We start from the raw sequence: 16,034 nt of genomic DNA on the forward strand, positions 1-16,034 counted from the left end.
CACTGGGGAATATATATATATATATATATATATATATATATATATATATATATATATATATATATATATAGTATCTCACCCCTCACATTCTTGTAAATATTTCATTATATCTGTAGATATGACACTTTGATACAATGAAAAGTAGTCAGTGTACAGCTTATATAACAGTGTACATTTGCTGTCCCACACACAGCCATTAATATCTAAACTGCTGGCAGCAAAAGTGAGTACACCCCTAAGCGAAAATGCCCAAATTGTGCCCAATAATGTGTGGCCACCCTTAACTCTCTTGGGCATGGAGTTCACTAGAGCTTCACAGGTTGCCACTGGAATCCTCTTCCACTCCTCCATGACGACATCACAGAGCTGGTGGATGTTAGAGACCTTGCGCTCCTCCACCTTCCGTTTGAGGATACCCCACAGATGCCCAATAGGGTTTAGGTCTGGAGACAGGCTTGGTCAGTCCAGCACCTTTACCCTCAGCTTCTTTAGCAAGGCAGTGGTCGTCTTGGAGGTGTTTGGGGTCGGTATCATGTTGGAATACTGCCCTGTGGCTCAGTTTCCGAAGGGAGGGGATCATGCTCAGCTTCAGTATGTCACAGTACATGTTGCCATTCATGATTCCCTCAATGAACTGTAGCTCCCCAGTGCTGGCAGCAGTCATGCAGCCCCAAACCATGACACTCCCACCACCATGCTTGACTATAGGCAAGGCACGCTTGTCTTTGTCCTCCTCACCTGGTTGCCGCCACACACGCTTGACACCGTCTTAATCAAATACGTTTATCTTGGTCTCATCAGACCACAGGACATGGTTCCAGTAATCCATGTCCATAGTCTGCTTGCCTTCAGCAAACTGTTTGCAGGCTTTCTTGTGCATCATCTTTAGAAGAGGCTTCCTTCTGCAGACCACTTTGATGCAGTGTGCGGCGTATGGCCTGAGCATTGACAGGCTGACCCCCCACCCCCCACCCCCCACCCCTTCCACCTCTGCAGCAATGCTGGCAGCACTCATACATCTATTTTCAAAAGACAACCTCTGGGTATAACGCTGAGCACGTGCACCCAGCTTCTCTGGTCGACCATGGCGAGGCCTATTCTGAGTGGAACCTGTCCTGTTACACTGCTGTATGGTCTTGGCCACCATGCTGCAGCTCAGTTTCAGGGTGCTGGCAATCTTCTTATAGCCTAGGCCATCTCTATGTAGAGCAACAATTCTTTTTTTGAGATCCTCAGAGAGTTCTTTGCCATGAGGCGCCATGTTGAACTTCCGGTGACGAGCATGAGAGACTGTGAGAGCGATAACACCAAGTTTAACACACCCGCTCCCCATTCACACCTAAGACCTAGTAACACTAACGATTCACATGACGCCGAGGAGGGAAAATGGCGAATTTGGCACAATTTGGACATTTTCATTTAGGGGTGTGCTCACTTTTGCTGCCAGCGGTTTAGACATTAATGGCTGTGTGTTTAGTAATTTTGCGGGGACAGCAAATTTTCACTGTTATACAAGCTGTACACTGACTCCTTTAAATTGTATCAAAGTGTCATATCTTCAGTGTCGTCCCATGAAAAGATATAATAAAATATTGACAGGAATGTGAGGGGTGAACTCACTTTTGTGAGATACTGTGTGTTTGTGTGTGTGTGTGTTTCTTTTATATAAATATGACATACAGACATGGGAATGAAAATATTGACACAATTGACAAAAATTCCTGCATTCATTATATTCCTTAAGGAGTTATATTTCTTTTTAAATAACTATTAGAAAATAGATGCAGAAAATAAGTACAGCCGCTCCTCTACTTACGAATGAGTTAGATTCCAAATGGCTGTTCGCAAGTCGTTATTCAACATAATTTTAAGGGTATACGCAAGTACAAAGATGCTGGGAGTACGCACGCTACGCTGCTGCGCGGTGGGAGTAGTGGCCAGAAGTCTTACTACGCGGAATTGGCTCACAGAAAAAAAAATTGATGTTGCGGACAGGAAATGGGAGCCCAAGGAACACTGTTTGGACTCACAGTCCTCTTCGTTCATATGTCTGAATGTTCGTATATTGAAAGTTCGTAAGTAGAGGAGCGTCTGTATACAAAAACACCTTTTCTTCGTACTATATAATGTGATTCAATCGTTTAGTGTTTCTAGTAATGGTTAGATTTCCAATAAGTAACTTTCTGCTCATTTCCCTTTTAAGAGAGAAAATACTACTAAAACACCCAAGGCATTACATGCTACTTCACATTTTGCTCTGCTCAAAAGGTAAATGTATTATGTAGCTACATGTAGCTAAAATGAAATCTGGTTTACTTATTTGGTGAATAGCAGAGGAAAATGATTAGAATTCCAATTGTTTTTTCCCCAGCAACATATAAATGAAAGTATGCTTTGCTTCCTACCTACACACAGAAAAAAACACAAGGACACAGTACCGATGCATGTGTTTCACAGAAGCAGGACCAGGGACTATCGCACGCTGGAAAAAGTAAGGCACATGCAAATGACTAATGTCAAAAATGAGATGAAATACACCAATAGAGAAGATGCAAAAATACGCATAACTTCTTACAATATAACTCAGAAGGACACACCTGCAACTGTCTCCCTATCATAAAATATGCACAAAATGTATCCTGATGATTTATTAATATTTTATAAAATAACTATTAGGCGACATATACAAAGTATAGGCTAGGCTAATGAATATAAACAGTATACATAGAAATATATATGTGATATATAATATATATTTCGACGTACAGTAAATAGTTGTTTACACTGGACATTTTCAATTACAGCATGGTATGATAAAATGCAGTAACAGTAGATATGCCAAATGCTCAAACATTACAGTTCACAAAAATATGATACAGCAAAAATTTTAACAATGCACAGCAGCTGAGTACTAACTGAAACAAACTTCATAAATGTGTGGGTGTCTGCATGACTTCTGACTTATTGAACTGAATTATGAACACAAAGTCTCTTTCTGTACCTTATAAGCAATCTTGGAGGGGCACTTCTTGCCAAGGCCTAGAGGTGGCGACATGTGGGTCAACATCTCATACATGGCAGTATAATGGATGCGGCCACTTGGAGGGAGGAGTCACGGAGGTGTGCCGGTGAGCGCACAGGGCAGGGTGGGCGAGTCCATGGAACAGAGCAGGGGTGCCAAGCAGCGCAACACAAATAGGGAAGAAAAGGGAAATGTTATTCTCTTGCACATTCAAAAAAAAGAATAAGTAAGCCTTATTTTCAACCTTAGTCGAGTCCAAGTCAAGTCTTTAACAAATTGAGTCTGAGCCAAGACCGAGTCCAATGGGTGGACGAGTCCAAGACAAGATTGAGTCCATTAACGGAATTAATTAGTGAAGTCTGAGTCCCACAGATGACCGAGTCCATTAACAGGACTTGGTTGTTAAGCTTGAGTCCAATAGGGGGGCTAGTTTGACATGGGACCAAGTCCATTAACAGGACTGGGTAGTCAAGTATGAGTCCGACAGGGGGGTGAGTCCGAGACGAGACCAAGTCCATTAACAGGACTGGGTAGTCAAGTATGAGTCCGACAGGGCGGTGAGTCCGAGACGAGACCAAGTCCATTAACAGGACTGGGTGTTGGAGTATGAGTCCAACAGGGGGGCGAGTCCGAGACGAGACCAAGTCCATTAACAGGACTGGGTAGTCAAGTATGAGTCCAACAGGGGGGCAAGTCCGAGACGAGACCAAGTCCATTAACCGGACTGGGTGTTGGAGTATGAGTCCAACAGGGGGGGCGAGTCTGAGACGAGACTGGGTAGCCAAGTCTGAATCCGAGAGCAAATCCAGAAAAACACTCGCTCAATTCTAGACTATAAATCTAAATTCAAAAACCATAAAATTAAGACTAAATAAATCACTCAAATATTAAAAAATAGAAATTATTATTTTCAACTAAGAAATAAATGACTTGTCAAACACTAAGGTAACAGAAACACACTTCCACCAGATCCTGTAGTAGTTATTCATTTCATTGTAACATGACTATAACCTGAACACTTTTAAAAATGATTCTGGAGCCAAAGAATATACATAAAACAATACAAAATTCATTTGAAAGGCATTTTTATTTAACAAACCTTTTATGAAATGTATGCACAGTGCAGCTAAAGATGAAGTGCACACACAATAATGTAACACTATGTATGATATCTAGGGTCGTAAAGGTTCATTCACTGACATGCCGCAGTGTGAGTAGACACACAAATTAACAGTGCCAGCACATGAATGTCTGAGATGTAGGACGGCAGGGTAATGCTCATAAAAATTCTTGAGGAAGCGATACTTGATAATCTTTGAACTATGATGCTTTAGGGAAAAGCTCCTCTTCCTAGTGCAAAAAAGTTCTTCTTTCCGCTAGATATGGTAGCAGTGGTCAAGACTCAGGTGTACCTAACTAGCTAGCAAAGCAAACTAAAGCTAGGCTTAGAGAGCCAAGATACATTCATTCACAAATTGTTATCAGCTGAAATTCATTAAAAATTCAGATCGGCTTCGGTCCAATGTGTCAATACTGCCGGCCGATATTTACTCTTTATCATTATTCAAAGTAAGTAGCATCAGTCCTAAAGACAATACTAATAAAAAAATGAAGAAGATTGCATTAAGTGATCAGTAATTTTCAGTAATGGAGGACAAGGGACAGTATTTTGAAAATACCGTCAAAATACAATATACCACAGTGTAATGTCTGGACAGTATAACGGTATGAAAAATTAAATACAGTGGTACCTCAGAACTCAAACTTAATCCGTTCAAAACTCCCCATTGAATCCTAAAAAGTTCGAGTTCTGAATGAATTTTCCCCATAAGAAATAATGGAAAACCAATTAATTAGTTCCAGGTGTTATGCCAAAAAAGGCATCCCTGCCATAGAATGCATGCCGATGTTCTGACAAGTTGAGCTTTTAGTGTTTTTTTGGGGGTTAGGGTTTTTTTGGAGGCTAGGGTTAGGGTTTTAGGGGTGTTTTGGGGGTTAGGGTTGGGGTTTTAGGGGTGTTTTGGGGGTTAGGGTTTTAGGGGTGTTTTGGGGGTTAGGGTTATGGTTAAGGCTATCGATTAGCAATACGGTAGCCTAACTCGACAAAGTAGCTCAACTCGTTTCAGATCAGCAACCAATCGGTCATTTAGAGACAGGCAGGCATTCTACGACAGGGATGCCTTTTTCGGCATAACACCGGCCCCCAAAAATTATCCTGAAATATGTTATTTAAACACAAAATGAACTGGATAAAACAAGAAGAGCATATACTCTACTAAACACATATACAGTAAGCACATTTATCAAAATAGTGATTTTTAAAGTAAGAAAATAAATGTATCCAAACAATGTGTCCTGCCCCGATCGTCCGCTCCTTCCGTGTGCCATGCCCCCTTGTTTTCCCCGTGTGGAATCCCCGTGTGATTGGCTGTTTCTGGTTGTTGTCATTACTGTAGTCCTGCATATTTAGTCCGTGTTTCAGTTCGTTTCCCCAGTCTGGTCATTGTATTGTCCGTCTGCGTTTTGTCTGCCTTAACCTTAACCCTAACCCTAACCCTAACCCTGTATTCCCCGATACCCTGACGTCTGCGCCTTTGTCTCCGTTCCATCCCCTCTCGGCATGACAATATTATTATAATTAAATGTATTAATGGTTTATTATTAATATTAAAATAATTAATAAGAAATCTTTATTTTTAAATGTATTTTATTATATAATAATTATACTGTTACTGTCTATCATTGTCTAAATATATTTTTCCTGTCTAAATATATGTATTCAGCTAGTGTAAACATGCACGATGCTATCACAGCGAATGCAAGGCTGAGACTGAAGTGTTACCCTTTGTTTCCGCTGAGAGACGTGCCACGTGACTCATTTCCCCGCTTGTACAAGTTATCTTAAGTCGGCGTTCACTGTTCAGAGATTCAGATCAAGTTCTAGGTAATTTTTTTTCGAACTGGTTGGTTTGACTTTTAAGAAATTCAAGTTCTAATGAGTTTGAGAACTGAGGTACCACTGTACTATCCAAGCCTAAATTGAATCAGTTCATCAGTTGTCCCCAGTGTCCCCTAACACCTTTAAACATATCTACTCCAGGGAAGCTGAATACTGACTGGCTGTATCTCTCTGAAGACCAAAGTCTGCAATATGTAAGAATGAGAGTTTTGGACACAGGGATTAATAAAATACAACAATAATAATTATTATAAGAGTTTGGCTAGCTAGCTGGATAGCTATCATTAGATCACCACATAAAACAAATTTTTGCTGGACGCTTGGCCAGTCATGGCCTCTCAACAAACTGAGTTTGCTAGCTTATGTACCTGTCTTCTGTGTTTCCTTTCCATATGTAGACAGAAATTGGAAGTTGTGCAAGCCACCTCAGTTAGCATCGCTTTGCAATATTTGCATTCCACAGTGTGCTTTGTTTTACTGGGTGTCATGCACAGAATCTGTTTATGATTTATATTTGTGAACCAGATAATTGCCGACTTGGCAGACATGATGAGGGGCATGGGAGGGTGCATGTGCATAATGTTAGAAAAACATCGAAGATAATCAGTGGTGGGGGCACCTTGACGTAAACTATGGACTTAGGAAGATTTGACCAACTCACGAGTGTTTGTTTAAACACCAAGTTCAATTTCACCCAAGTGGACATAAGACTGGACTCTGTAGTTTTTCTTTTGGGAATATGTCATAGAAACAAAAGAAGGGCGATATCTTTTGAGATACATAAAGGAATACCCATACAGACCATAAAAAACGGTCTGGTAGCTCTGTACCAATGCTGTACAAACATGCTGGAGAATGACAGCCAGGACATACAACACATGCAACTCTGCACCCTTACCTACCCCTAGTAACTCCCCAAAATGCTCCAGGGCATTAATGGCTTGGACCCAAGCTTCATTCTCAACTGTATATATGAATGCATATAAAAAGAGTAAGAATGGAGAGTAAAATGCAAAAAAAAACTGTTGGACCACAAATAAAAACTATTATGCTGTGTATTCACTTCTCGGCACAGGTATGTAGACCGTTACTAGTTTAAAAATGCTCTGGGGTGATGACATGTGCAGAGTTTCAGATTTGACCCAGTTAAACAATCAACTTGAAGTGTCTGATTATTCAGTATTAAGTTTTAAATTCTCCACAGAACTTTCAAATTTAACACATCAGTCTTAGTTTTATGGTAATAACTTGTTTTTTTCTTTGATTGCATTAATGCATACATCATTTGATAGCAAAATGGCAAAGTAGTACGAGCAAGGATTTTTAATAAAGATATAATATTCCCTTCTGGTTGTAAACAATGTCAGATCTTCAGTGGTGACGTTACACAAAATGCCAGCTCCATCATAGGACTGATCCAAAACAAACTCATCAGGAAGGCCAGCTCCATCATAGGACTGATCCAAAACAAACTCATCAGGAAGGCCAGCTCCATCATAGGACTGATCCAAAACAAACTCATCAGGAAGGCCAGCTCCATCATAGGACTGATCCAAAACAAACTCATCAGGAAGACCAGCTCCATCACAGGACTGATCCTAAACAAACTCATCTGGAAGGCCAGCTCCATCACAGGACTGATCCTAAACAAACTCATCTGGAAGGCCAGCTCCGACACAGGACTGATCCTAAATAAACTCATCAGGAAGGCGATCTCCATCACAGGACTGATCCTAAACAAACTCATCAGGAAGGCCAGCTCTGCCACAGAACTGATCCTAAACAAACTCATCAGAAAGGCCATCTCCATCACAGGACTGAACCTAAACAAACTCATCTGGAAGGCCAGCTCCATCACAGGACTGATCCTGAATAAACTCATCAGGAAGGCCAGCTCCGTCACAGGACTGATCCTAAACAAACTCATCTGGAAGGCCAGCTCCATCACAGGACTGATCCTAAATAAACTCATCAGGAAGGCCAGCTCTACCACAGAACTGATACTAAACAAACTCATCAGGAAGGCCAGCTCCGTTACAGGACTGATCCTAAACAAACTAATCAGGAAGGCCAGGTCCATCACAGGACTGATGCTAAACAAACTTAGCTATGAGTAACCCATCTATCTTTTTCACAGTGCTGCAACCGTTTATCAAAAGCTGGCATTTCTGATGGCTTGCAGGACTATGGAAATGGTGGGGGGGTGATAGCCTTTGACATGCTACAACACGTCTAAGAGTGGAAGGCACTCAGCAAGAGTTTGGTTGGAATTTAGGACCTGCTTTATTTAATCCATGATATCCCACTTGATGGGGTAGAATGATCTTTAGTGCTTCTTGAGGTCTTGGCAGGTCACATAATTAAGACACCCTTAATGTTCTCGCATCCAGGCCTATTCGACAATATGAACTTGAAAAGACTGAGGAACAAAGATGAAGACTCAACCTTTTAGGAGCTCTGATGATATTTAAGCGCCAGGAATGGCTGTTTCATTCCCTTGAACTAGCAATGCCACTCCTCAAATTCCAGTTTAAGGGAAAGTAATTCTCTGATTCTAATATTGTAATTGCTTAATGCAGGTGAAACCCTCTTTTAAAAAGAATGCACATGGGTGTAACTCACCTGGCAACTAGAAAAGTAATGCTTCCTAACTGGACTCTGAAGCGTCCAGCATTATGACAAAAGGGATTGAGGGGCTTGTATATTTCAAAATAGGGGCACTGGTGAACTTGTTTTAACTCCTCAAAAGCCTGATCACCTTCTTTACTCCATCTCAGCCTGTGGGAAACTTCTTTTAACAGAGTTGTGTGTGCTACAATAGAAGTGAAGCTCTGTATAAATCTATAATACAAGTGAACCCCAAATATTACCCCAGGTAATTTTTTGACATTTGACATGAAATCTGGCTACTTCTTTACAGCCCCATCTTCAGCTGATCCATTTCTTCCTCTTGGCATCTTACCTTTTTTGGCTGCATTTACAGATCTCCTGGCAACACAGGAGGACATGCAAAAATATTAGGGTAACTACTTTTTTCACCTCATTTCTAATAAACTTTTGTTTCTGCCACTTAAGATTCATAGAAACCAATTGATAGTCTAACCAGTGAAAATCTCACATTTCTCTCATTCACACATAACATAGTGAACACATTTGGTTAACATGCTAAGTTTCCTCATAGCCAGTACACCTGTTTGTAAATATTAGTGTAATTAAAAGCAATTAAAAGTAATATAAGTGACTGGTAAATATTATTTATGATTTTCAAGCAGTGGAAGAACAACCTGGGGCATCTGCAGAAGGTCAAATCGAAAACAGTGACTGATTTTCTTTTTTTTTATTGATAGTTCTTCTTGGATGATTTAAGCTCAACTTGAGAAAAGAACATTTTAGATTTTACTACAGTCACTGAAATAATTGTTTAATATAAATAATTTGTCTAAATATTTTTTTTACACAATCTGAAACATTTTTGGTATAAAACCAAAAAACTTTCAGGAGCTCATTCTCCCCTCCTCCCTCCCACACATTATGTCTGACTCCTCAACTATGAACAATAAAAGGAATTATCATAACTGAAATGCATAGAACGTCTTGCATTGGATATAATTGTTTCATTGTGTAAAGTTGTTTTCGTATTTCAAATACCAAATTTTAGGTCACCTAAATGTTATGCAAAAGTCCCTGTAATGTTACTAAACTTCTGCAAAAAATCTTAGTAGTGCTATGTGATAAATCCGCCTCAATGTCTTCATTGAAATGTGCGCGCGCACAATATTCACAATGCATTTGTCAGTACTGCGTTGTGCCTGCTGATACACAAAGCAGTTGATACAATCCTAACCCTAACCAATCCTAACCCTAACCAATCCTAACCCTAACCTACATAACCGACTCTATTGGTAGATAACAAATCCTATTTGGTTATAGATTTTTTCGAGTAATTTCTTCTCCTTTTCTGTTATATAAATATGTCAATATTACTCACGGAAGTATCACATATGGCAATGTGACAGCCTATCCTGCAGGCGCTAGTTCTGAGAAGGTGGTGCAGGGACTAAAAAATAACATACTGTAGGATCATTACACAAAAAAACATTAGTCAGGCCATATTCTTGTCAACATTTCTGTCAATGAAATTAACATTGGAGGCGATAAGAGGTATCATGAGCAGGCATGAGAGCAAGCAAACGGTCTCCATGGAAACTGTACAATTTTACTGCCTTAAGATGTCTTTCAATGTAGTTAATCCCTTAAGAATTTTCCATAGCTAAGGAAACCTTTTAAGGGATTCTGTGCAACACCCTTAAATAAATCCCTCAGCTAAGGAGAAATTAAACCTTAAGTTATCATACTTAAGGGGAAAACTTAAGGTGTTTTGTGCAACCGGCCCCAGAATTCCAAAACATACTAAGCTGTTGTGCTACTTCAAAAACTTTCTCCTGCCATCTGAAAAATGATTCATAAAATAGGACAGGGAACTGGTAATAGACCCCTGCTGAGATGAGATGGCTTGTGGCCCATTGTAAAGCTTCACCTGTGAGTGATGAAATGCTGAATGTGATCTGAGCAGAATATTTAGAAAAGCAGCCAGTTGATAGGTAGAATACATGCAATATTGTAATAGAAAGCCTGGAGGATATTCCAGAGATCTGTCATATTTATAAAGTCATGCTAGTTTTACATTTTATTTTCCACTCTGCACTGGCATAGGATCCAGACTGAGAGGGTCCCTGAAGGAACTGCTTGCAGCAACTTGTCTCAGGACTAGGTGATGCTCCATAGCTGCAATTTATGTTTGTACTAACAACAAATCTGCCACCTTAATGCCAGTTTGCAGGGCAAGAAAGTGTGCTATTTGATTCCGGAATTTAATTCCAAAAGCTGTGACAACCACAGTACTTTCTATCTCAGTAAGAAGTACTGTCACCTTTCTGTCAGTGTGGGTAGTATAATAATTCTATTACTATATCACTACATATAAGAACAGGAAGAAGAGATTAGGTAAGGAAGAGTGGAGAATACATAGCTTTCCATTTACAACTTTTTATAGGGAAACTGGTTGTGTGCACTTAAGGGAGTTCAATAACAGTTTTGTCTCTTTGTGTCTTCTGCATAATTATCTTCTGTATTCTCATTTGTATTCCTATTTTTACACATAGTGGTCTGTGAAATGTTTCTCCTGTATGTCCTATAGTATCATTATGTACTTCATGTTTGGTACTGGACCACAAACCTCTGGACCACAAGCCTCTGATATATTCATACATGCTGGCAATAAAGTGAGTTCTGAATCTGGTGGTCTTAAACTGTCTCCCTAAGGGATTCTGTTCCAGGCCTATAGTCATTATAGGCATTTCAGCTTAGGCTTCACCTTTAAGGATAAACCCCAAATGAGAATGTTATACCTTACTCTGTTGAATGATGGTGTTACTGCCATGTGTCTGACCCCAGGATCCAGCTCCGATCTTTACTATAACCAGTTACTCTTCTCCAGCTATGTTAAGTGAATACACCTCTATGTTATTTCCTGTGTAAAATGGTTGTTTCCATCAATTCATTGTGAGGTATTGTGAAGTCTATTCCATACTGAACATTCCCTTTGTGACATCGTTCTTATGGTATTACTGGTGTTATTCAAGCCTTTGGATGTTCACTTGTTGGACTTGTTCACCTGACTGAGTTCTTATTACATTTTAACATTACAAATACAATGGCGTCAAACGGATTTTGTTACCAACACAAGAGTAAGGAATAGGAAGGAAAGTTACAAAAACAAAATACAAATCCTGTTTTCAAGTTGTTTCTCAGGTAAGGATCAATCAGATGAGAACAAAGTTTTAAAGGATGATCCATAGTTGTACAGTAGGTACATGGAATACCAGAACTAAAGCTCTGACTGCAACTTAAGAGAGAGACCAGACTTCAGAAATATCAGAAGATGTAATGAGACGTAATTATTTGCATATTTAGCTGACTATTTTCTGCAAAGCAACATAAAAATAAGGATCAGAGAGCAATAACTGCCAGCATCCTGCGAACAACTAAGGTTAAGGATTTTGTTTAACGCATGACCATGATATGATTACCAGCTACTGGATTTCATCTCACATATTTCTGGACATGGGCACAGATCACTAACCCACTAAGGTACACAACACCCTCACATGAAAAATGATCAAGAGAAAGGAGTAGTCCTTTCATTATTCTGGTGAGAGGCTGCATTGACAGTTGTTGGTTTGTGACACAAATATGCAAGGATATGACACATTACTTTATAAATAGCATGTTCAGAAGCCTACAAAAGTGAAACTTCAAAAATAAATCTAGCTTATGTATATACACTCACCTAAAGGATTATTAGGAACACCTGTTCAATTTCTCATTAATGCAATTATCTAATCAACCAATCACATGGCAGTTGCTTCAATGCATTTAGGGGTGTGGTCCTGGTCAAGACAATCTCCTGAGCTCCAAACTGAATGTCAGAATGGGAAAGAAAGGTGATTTAAGCAATTTTGAGCGTGGCATGGTTGTTGGTGCCAGACGGGCCGGTCTGAGTATTTCACAATCTGCTCAGTTACTGGGATTTTCACGCACAACCATTTCTAGGGTTTACAAAGAATAGTGTGCAAAGGGAAAAACATCCAGTATGCGGCAGTCCTGTGGGCGAAAATGCCTTGTTGATGCTAGAGGTCAGAGGAGAATGGGCCGACTGATTCAAGCTGATAGAAGAGCAACTTTGATTGAAATAACCACTCGTTACAACCGAGGTATGCAGCAAAGCATTTGTGAAGCCACAACACGCACAACCTTGAGGCGGATGGGCTACAACAGCAGAAGACCCCACCGGGTACCACTCATCTCCACTACAAATAGGAAAAAGAGGCTACAATTTGCACGAGCTCACCAAAATTGGACATTTGAAGACTGGAAAAATGTTGCCTGGTCTGATGAGTCTCGATTTCTGTTGAGACATTCAAATGGTAGAGTCAGAATTTGGCGTAAACAGAATGAGAACGTGGATCCATCATGCCTTGTTACCACTGTGCAGGCTGGTGGTGGTGGTGTAATGGTGTGGGGGATGTTTTCTTGGCACACTTTAGGCCCCTTAGTGCCAATTGGGCAACGTTTAAATGCCACGGCCTACCTGAGCATTGTTTCTGACCATGTCCATCCCTTTATGACCACCATGTACTCATCCTCTGATGGCTACTTCCAGCAGGATAATGGACCATGTCACAAAGCTCGAATCATTTCAAATTGGTTTCTTGAACATGACAATGAGTTCACTGTACTAAAATGGCCCCCACAGTCACCAGATCTCAACCCAATAGAGCATCTTTGGGATGTGGTGGAACGGGAGCTTCGTGCCCTGGATGTGCATCCCACAAATCTCCATCAACTGCAAGATGCTATCCTATCAATATGGGCCAACATTTCTAAAGAATGCTTTCAGCACCCTGTTGAATCAATGCCACATAGAATTAAGGCAGTTCTGTAGGCGAAAGGGGGTCAAACACCGTATTAGTATGGTGTTCCTAATAATCCTTTAGGTGAGTGTATAACACCTGTATATCACAAGCTCTTAGACTACATGGGAAACTGTATTTCCCCCCAAAAAAAATCCCAAAAGAATTTAATTAGTCAATGTATAAATTGTAATCTATCTTACTAACTGAACCACAGTGCTGATCATTACATGGGAATTTTGACAACATATATGTTAATTTTTTGAAGCAAAGACAAATACAGCCCACAAATGCCCATTGACACTGTGCTTCACTGGAAATCTATGGAAGATTCTTGTACTGTATGCTTTGTCTAAATAATAGTAAGCTTCAATGACATGTTTTTGGAGCCTACCCAGACAATGTGCTTCACTGGGAGTCTTCATACATAGTTTTTGGTTAGGCATTGCTGATTGGACAGATGAACTTGCAGTCAGATATTTTAGACCCACCTGGAAGCCAGGCTTCTCTCTCATGTTTGGGAGATTAACATTAATTCTCATGACTGACAAGTTTCACATATAGATGGAGGTGTTGACTTATAGTGTTCATTCAGTCACATGTAGGGCACAGAAGTATTTCATTGCATCCCAGGGTGACAGTTTCTCATTTTCTATGTCATCTTTCACCATTGGCAATTGTAAATATTGTAAATTCGTTATCATTAAGTTTTCGAGTTTTATTGTTTAACTTTCAGTGAAGGCTCATTGATTTTTAGTAGACTAGTGTCATGCCCCGATCGTCCACTCATTCCGTGTGCCACACCCCCTCGTTAACCCTGTGTGGATTCCCCGTGTTTACCAGCTGTTCCTGATCGTTGTCATTAGTCCATTGTATTTAGTCCGCGTTTCCGTTTGTTTCCCCAGTCCGGTCATTGTTATTGTAATGGCGTTACTGCCACTGTTCTGTCAATATATGCTGCCTTGTCGAAAAATGCTACCGTAGTGCTAATCGATAGCCCTAACCCTAACCATTACCCTAACCCTAACCCCCCAAAACCCCTAAAACCCTTACCTTAAACCTAACCCTAATCCCAAGATGGTGGAACTGCACATGCGCAGAAAGGCTCGATAGCACGTCTCAATAGGTAGTATTTTATGACAGAACACCGGCCGCGTTACCCGCCCCGTCCCTTCACACACAAACATGTGTTTAAATGAACGCAGGGGAAGTCGTGGTTGTCAACACAATCAGCTATAATGTGGAAACAACCTTTGTACAAAGACAGACTGGGTTATTAAAAATTGCTGGAAATCAAATTGGTTTTTGCCCCCCCCCATTAATCGATTAATCGAAAAAGTAATCGACAGATTAATCGATTTTCAAAATAATCATTAGTTGCAGCCCTAAATAGAACCATGCTCAAAACCAACCCTCTGTCCATGCTTCTGTGAGCATACCCCACAACAATTAGTGGGGAATGCAGTCATGAGGTACAGATGTTTTTCCTCCCTCTCTTTTCCTTTTTTCTCCTTTTGCATTGGTATTTGGAGTGAAGGAAATAAAGGGGGAGCCATTCTCTTAGCTGTATTACCTGCCATCAACAGCTCACCTTCTTCGGCTGTCCCATTTCCTGGATTTTGGGAAATTGTGTTCTTTGTGGAGGTTTCCACCCAGTTATCCTACTATGCTGGGGGAACAGTGGGCCATGTTTCTGGCAGAGCAGACGGATACTATCTCCAGGCTCATGGCAACCCTCGCCTAGGTTGTCACCCAACAGCAGCCAGGTACAGGACAGGAAGAAGACTGCCAGAGTGGCCACTGGCTCTTCTGGCTAAGTCAGAGGGGTGGCACCCGATGGAGTGGACTGGCATCCTCGCCCCCCATTCTAATAGGAGAAGATCAAAGGGCTTATTATGAGCTTGCCATTAGACAGATGGCCTCCACAACACCTCGGGAGTTAGAGGACCTCGCTGAGAGGGTGAGCATCACTCGCTCAATGGTCTGTACCAGCTGGTCTGACCGAGGGACACTGCTCCAGAGAGAGCCTGACAATCCTCATTATGGAGCTCCTGAGAAGCAACCCCAGAAGGGCTCTACCGCACAGGATTCCCAAAGTGCCAACTAATAAATGCAAAGGTTTTTTGAAGCAATGTGTGATGTATTTGAATCATTTTACAGACAGTTATCAGACTGCTAAGCATAAAGTGCAACTTATTAGGTCTCTACTAACAGGAAACGCCTTAGAATGAGATGAGTCACTGTGTTATAGTTCAAGAAAAACCCCGTCCTTGACTCAGATAACTGGTCTTTTGAGGCTTTAAAATTAGTATGTGATCACTTATCATCTGAAAAAGAAACAAGAGAACGGCTGTTTGTAATTGAACAAGGAAGTAGACCCACATCTCAATATGCCCTAGAGTTCAGGTCACTGGGAGTGGATGGAATGATGCAGCCTTGTTAACCGTCTGGAGTCTAGGGGTAGGGGGCACACTTTCACTGACTGGGGCATGGTCACACATTTCATTCAATATCATAAACTTAATTCATGGCAAATAAATTATTTCTTATATATTTGGTCTGGCAACAAACTCATCTTAAT

General features: G+C 40.7%; 1 protein-coding gene across 4 annotated transcripts in view; it reads right to left on the minus strand.

The window, feature by feature from the left end:
• The window catches only part of LOC111847625 (voltage-dependent R-type calcium channel subunit alpha-1E-like), a 109,055-nt gene that overhangs the window by 17,129 nt on the left and 75,892 nt on the right, over positions 1 to 16,034 (minus strand). For 3 of the 4 annotated variants that reach the window (XM_072704016.1, XM_023818979.2, XM_023818980.2), the window contains one exon: positions 3,002 to 3,098. In XM_072704016.1, coding sequence (XP_072560117.1) covers positions 3,002 to 3,098 — 97 coding nt within the window. Of the gene's footprint in view, positions 1 to 2,438; positions 2,483 to 3,001; positions 3,099 to 16,034 lie in introns of all 4 variants that reach the window. The other variant, XR_011984509.1, reaches the window with a different exon arrangement.

Source organism: Paramormyrops kingsleyae, chromosome 21, assembly GCF_048594095.1.
Source record: "Paramormyrops kingsleyae isolate MSU_618 chromosome 21, PKINGS_0.4, whole genome shotgun sequence".
NCBI lineage: Eukaryota > Metazoa > Chordata > Actinopteri > Osteoglossiformes > Mormyridae > Paramormyrops > Paramormyrops kingsleyae.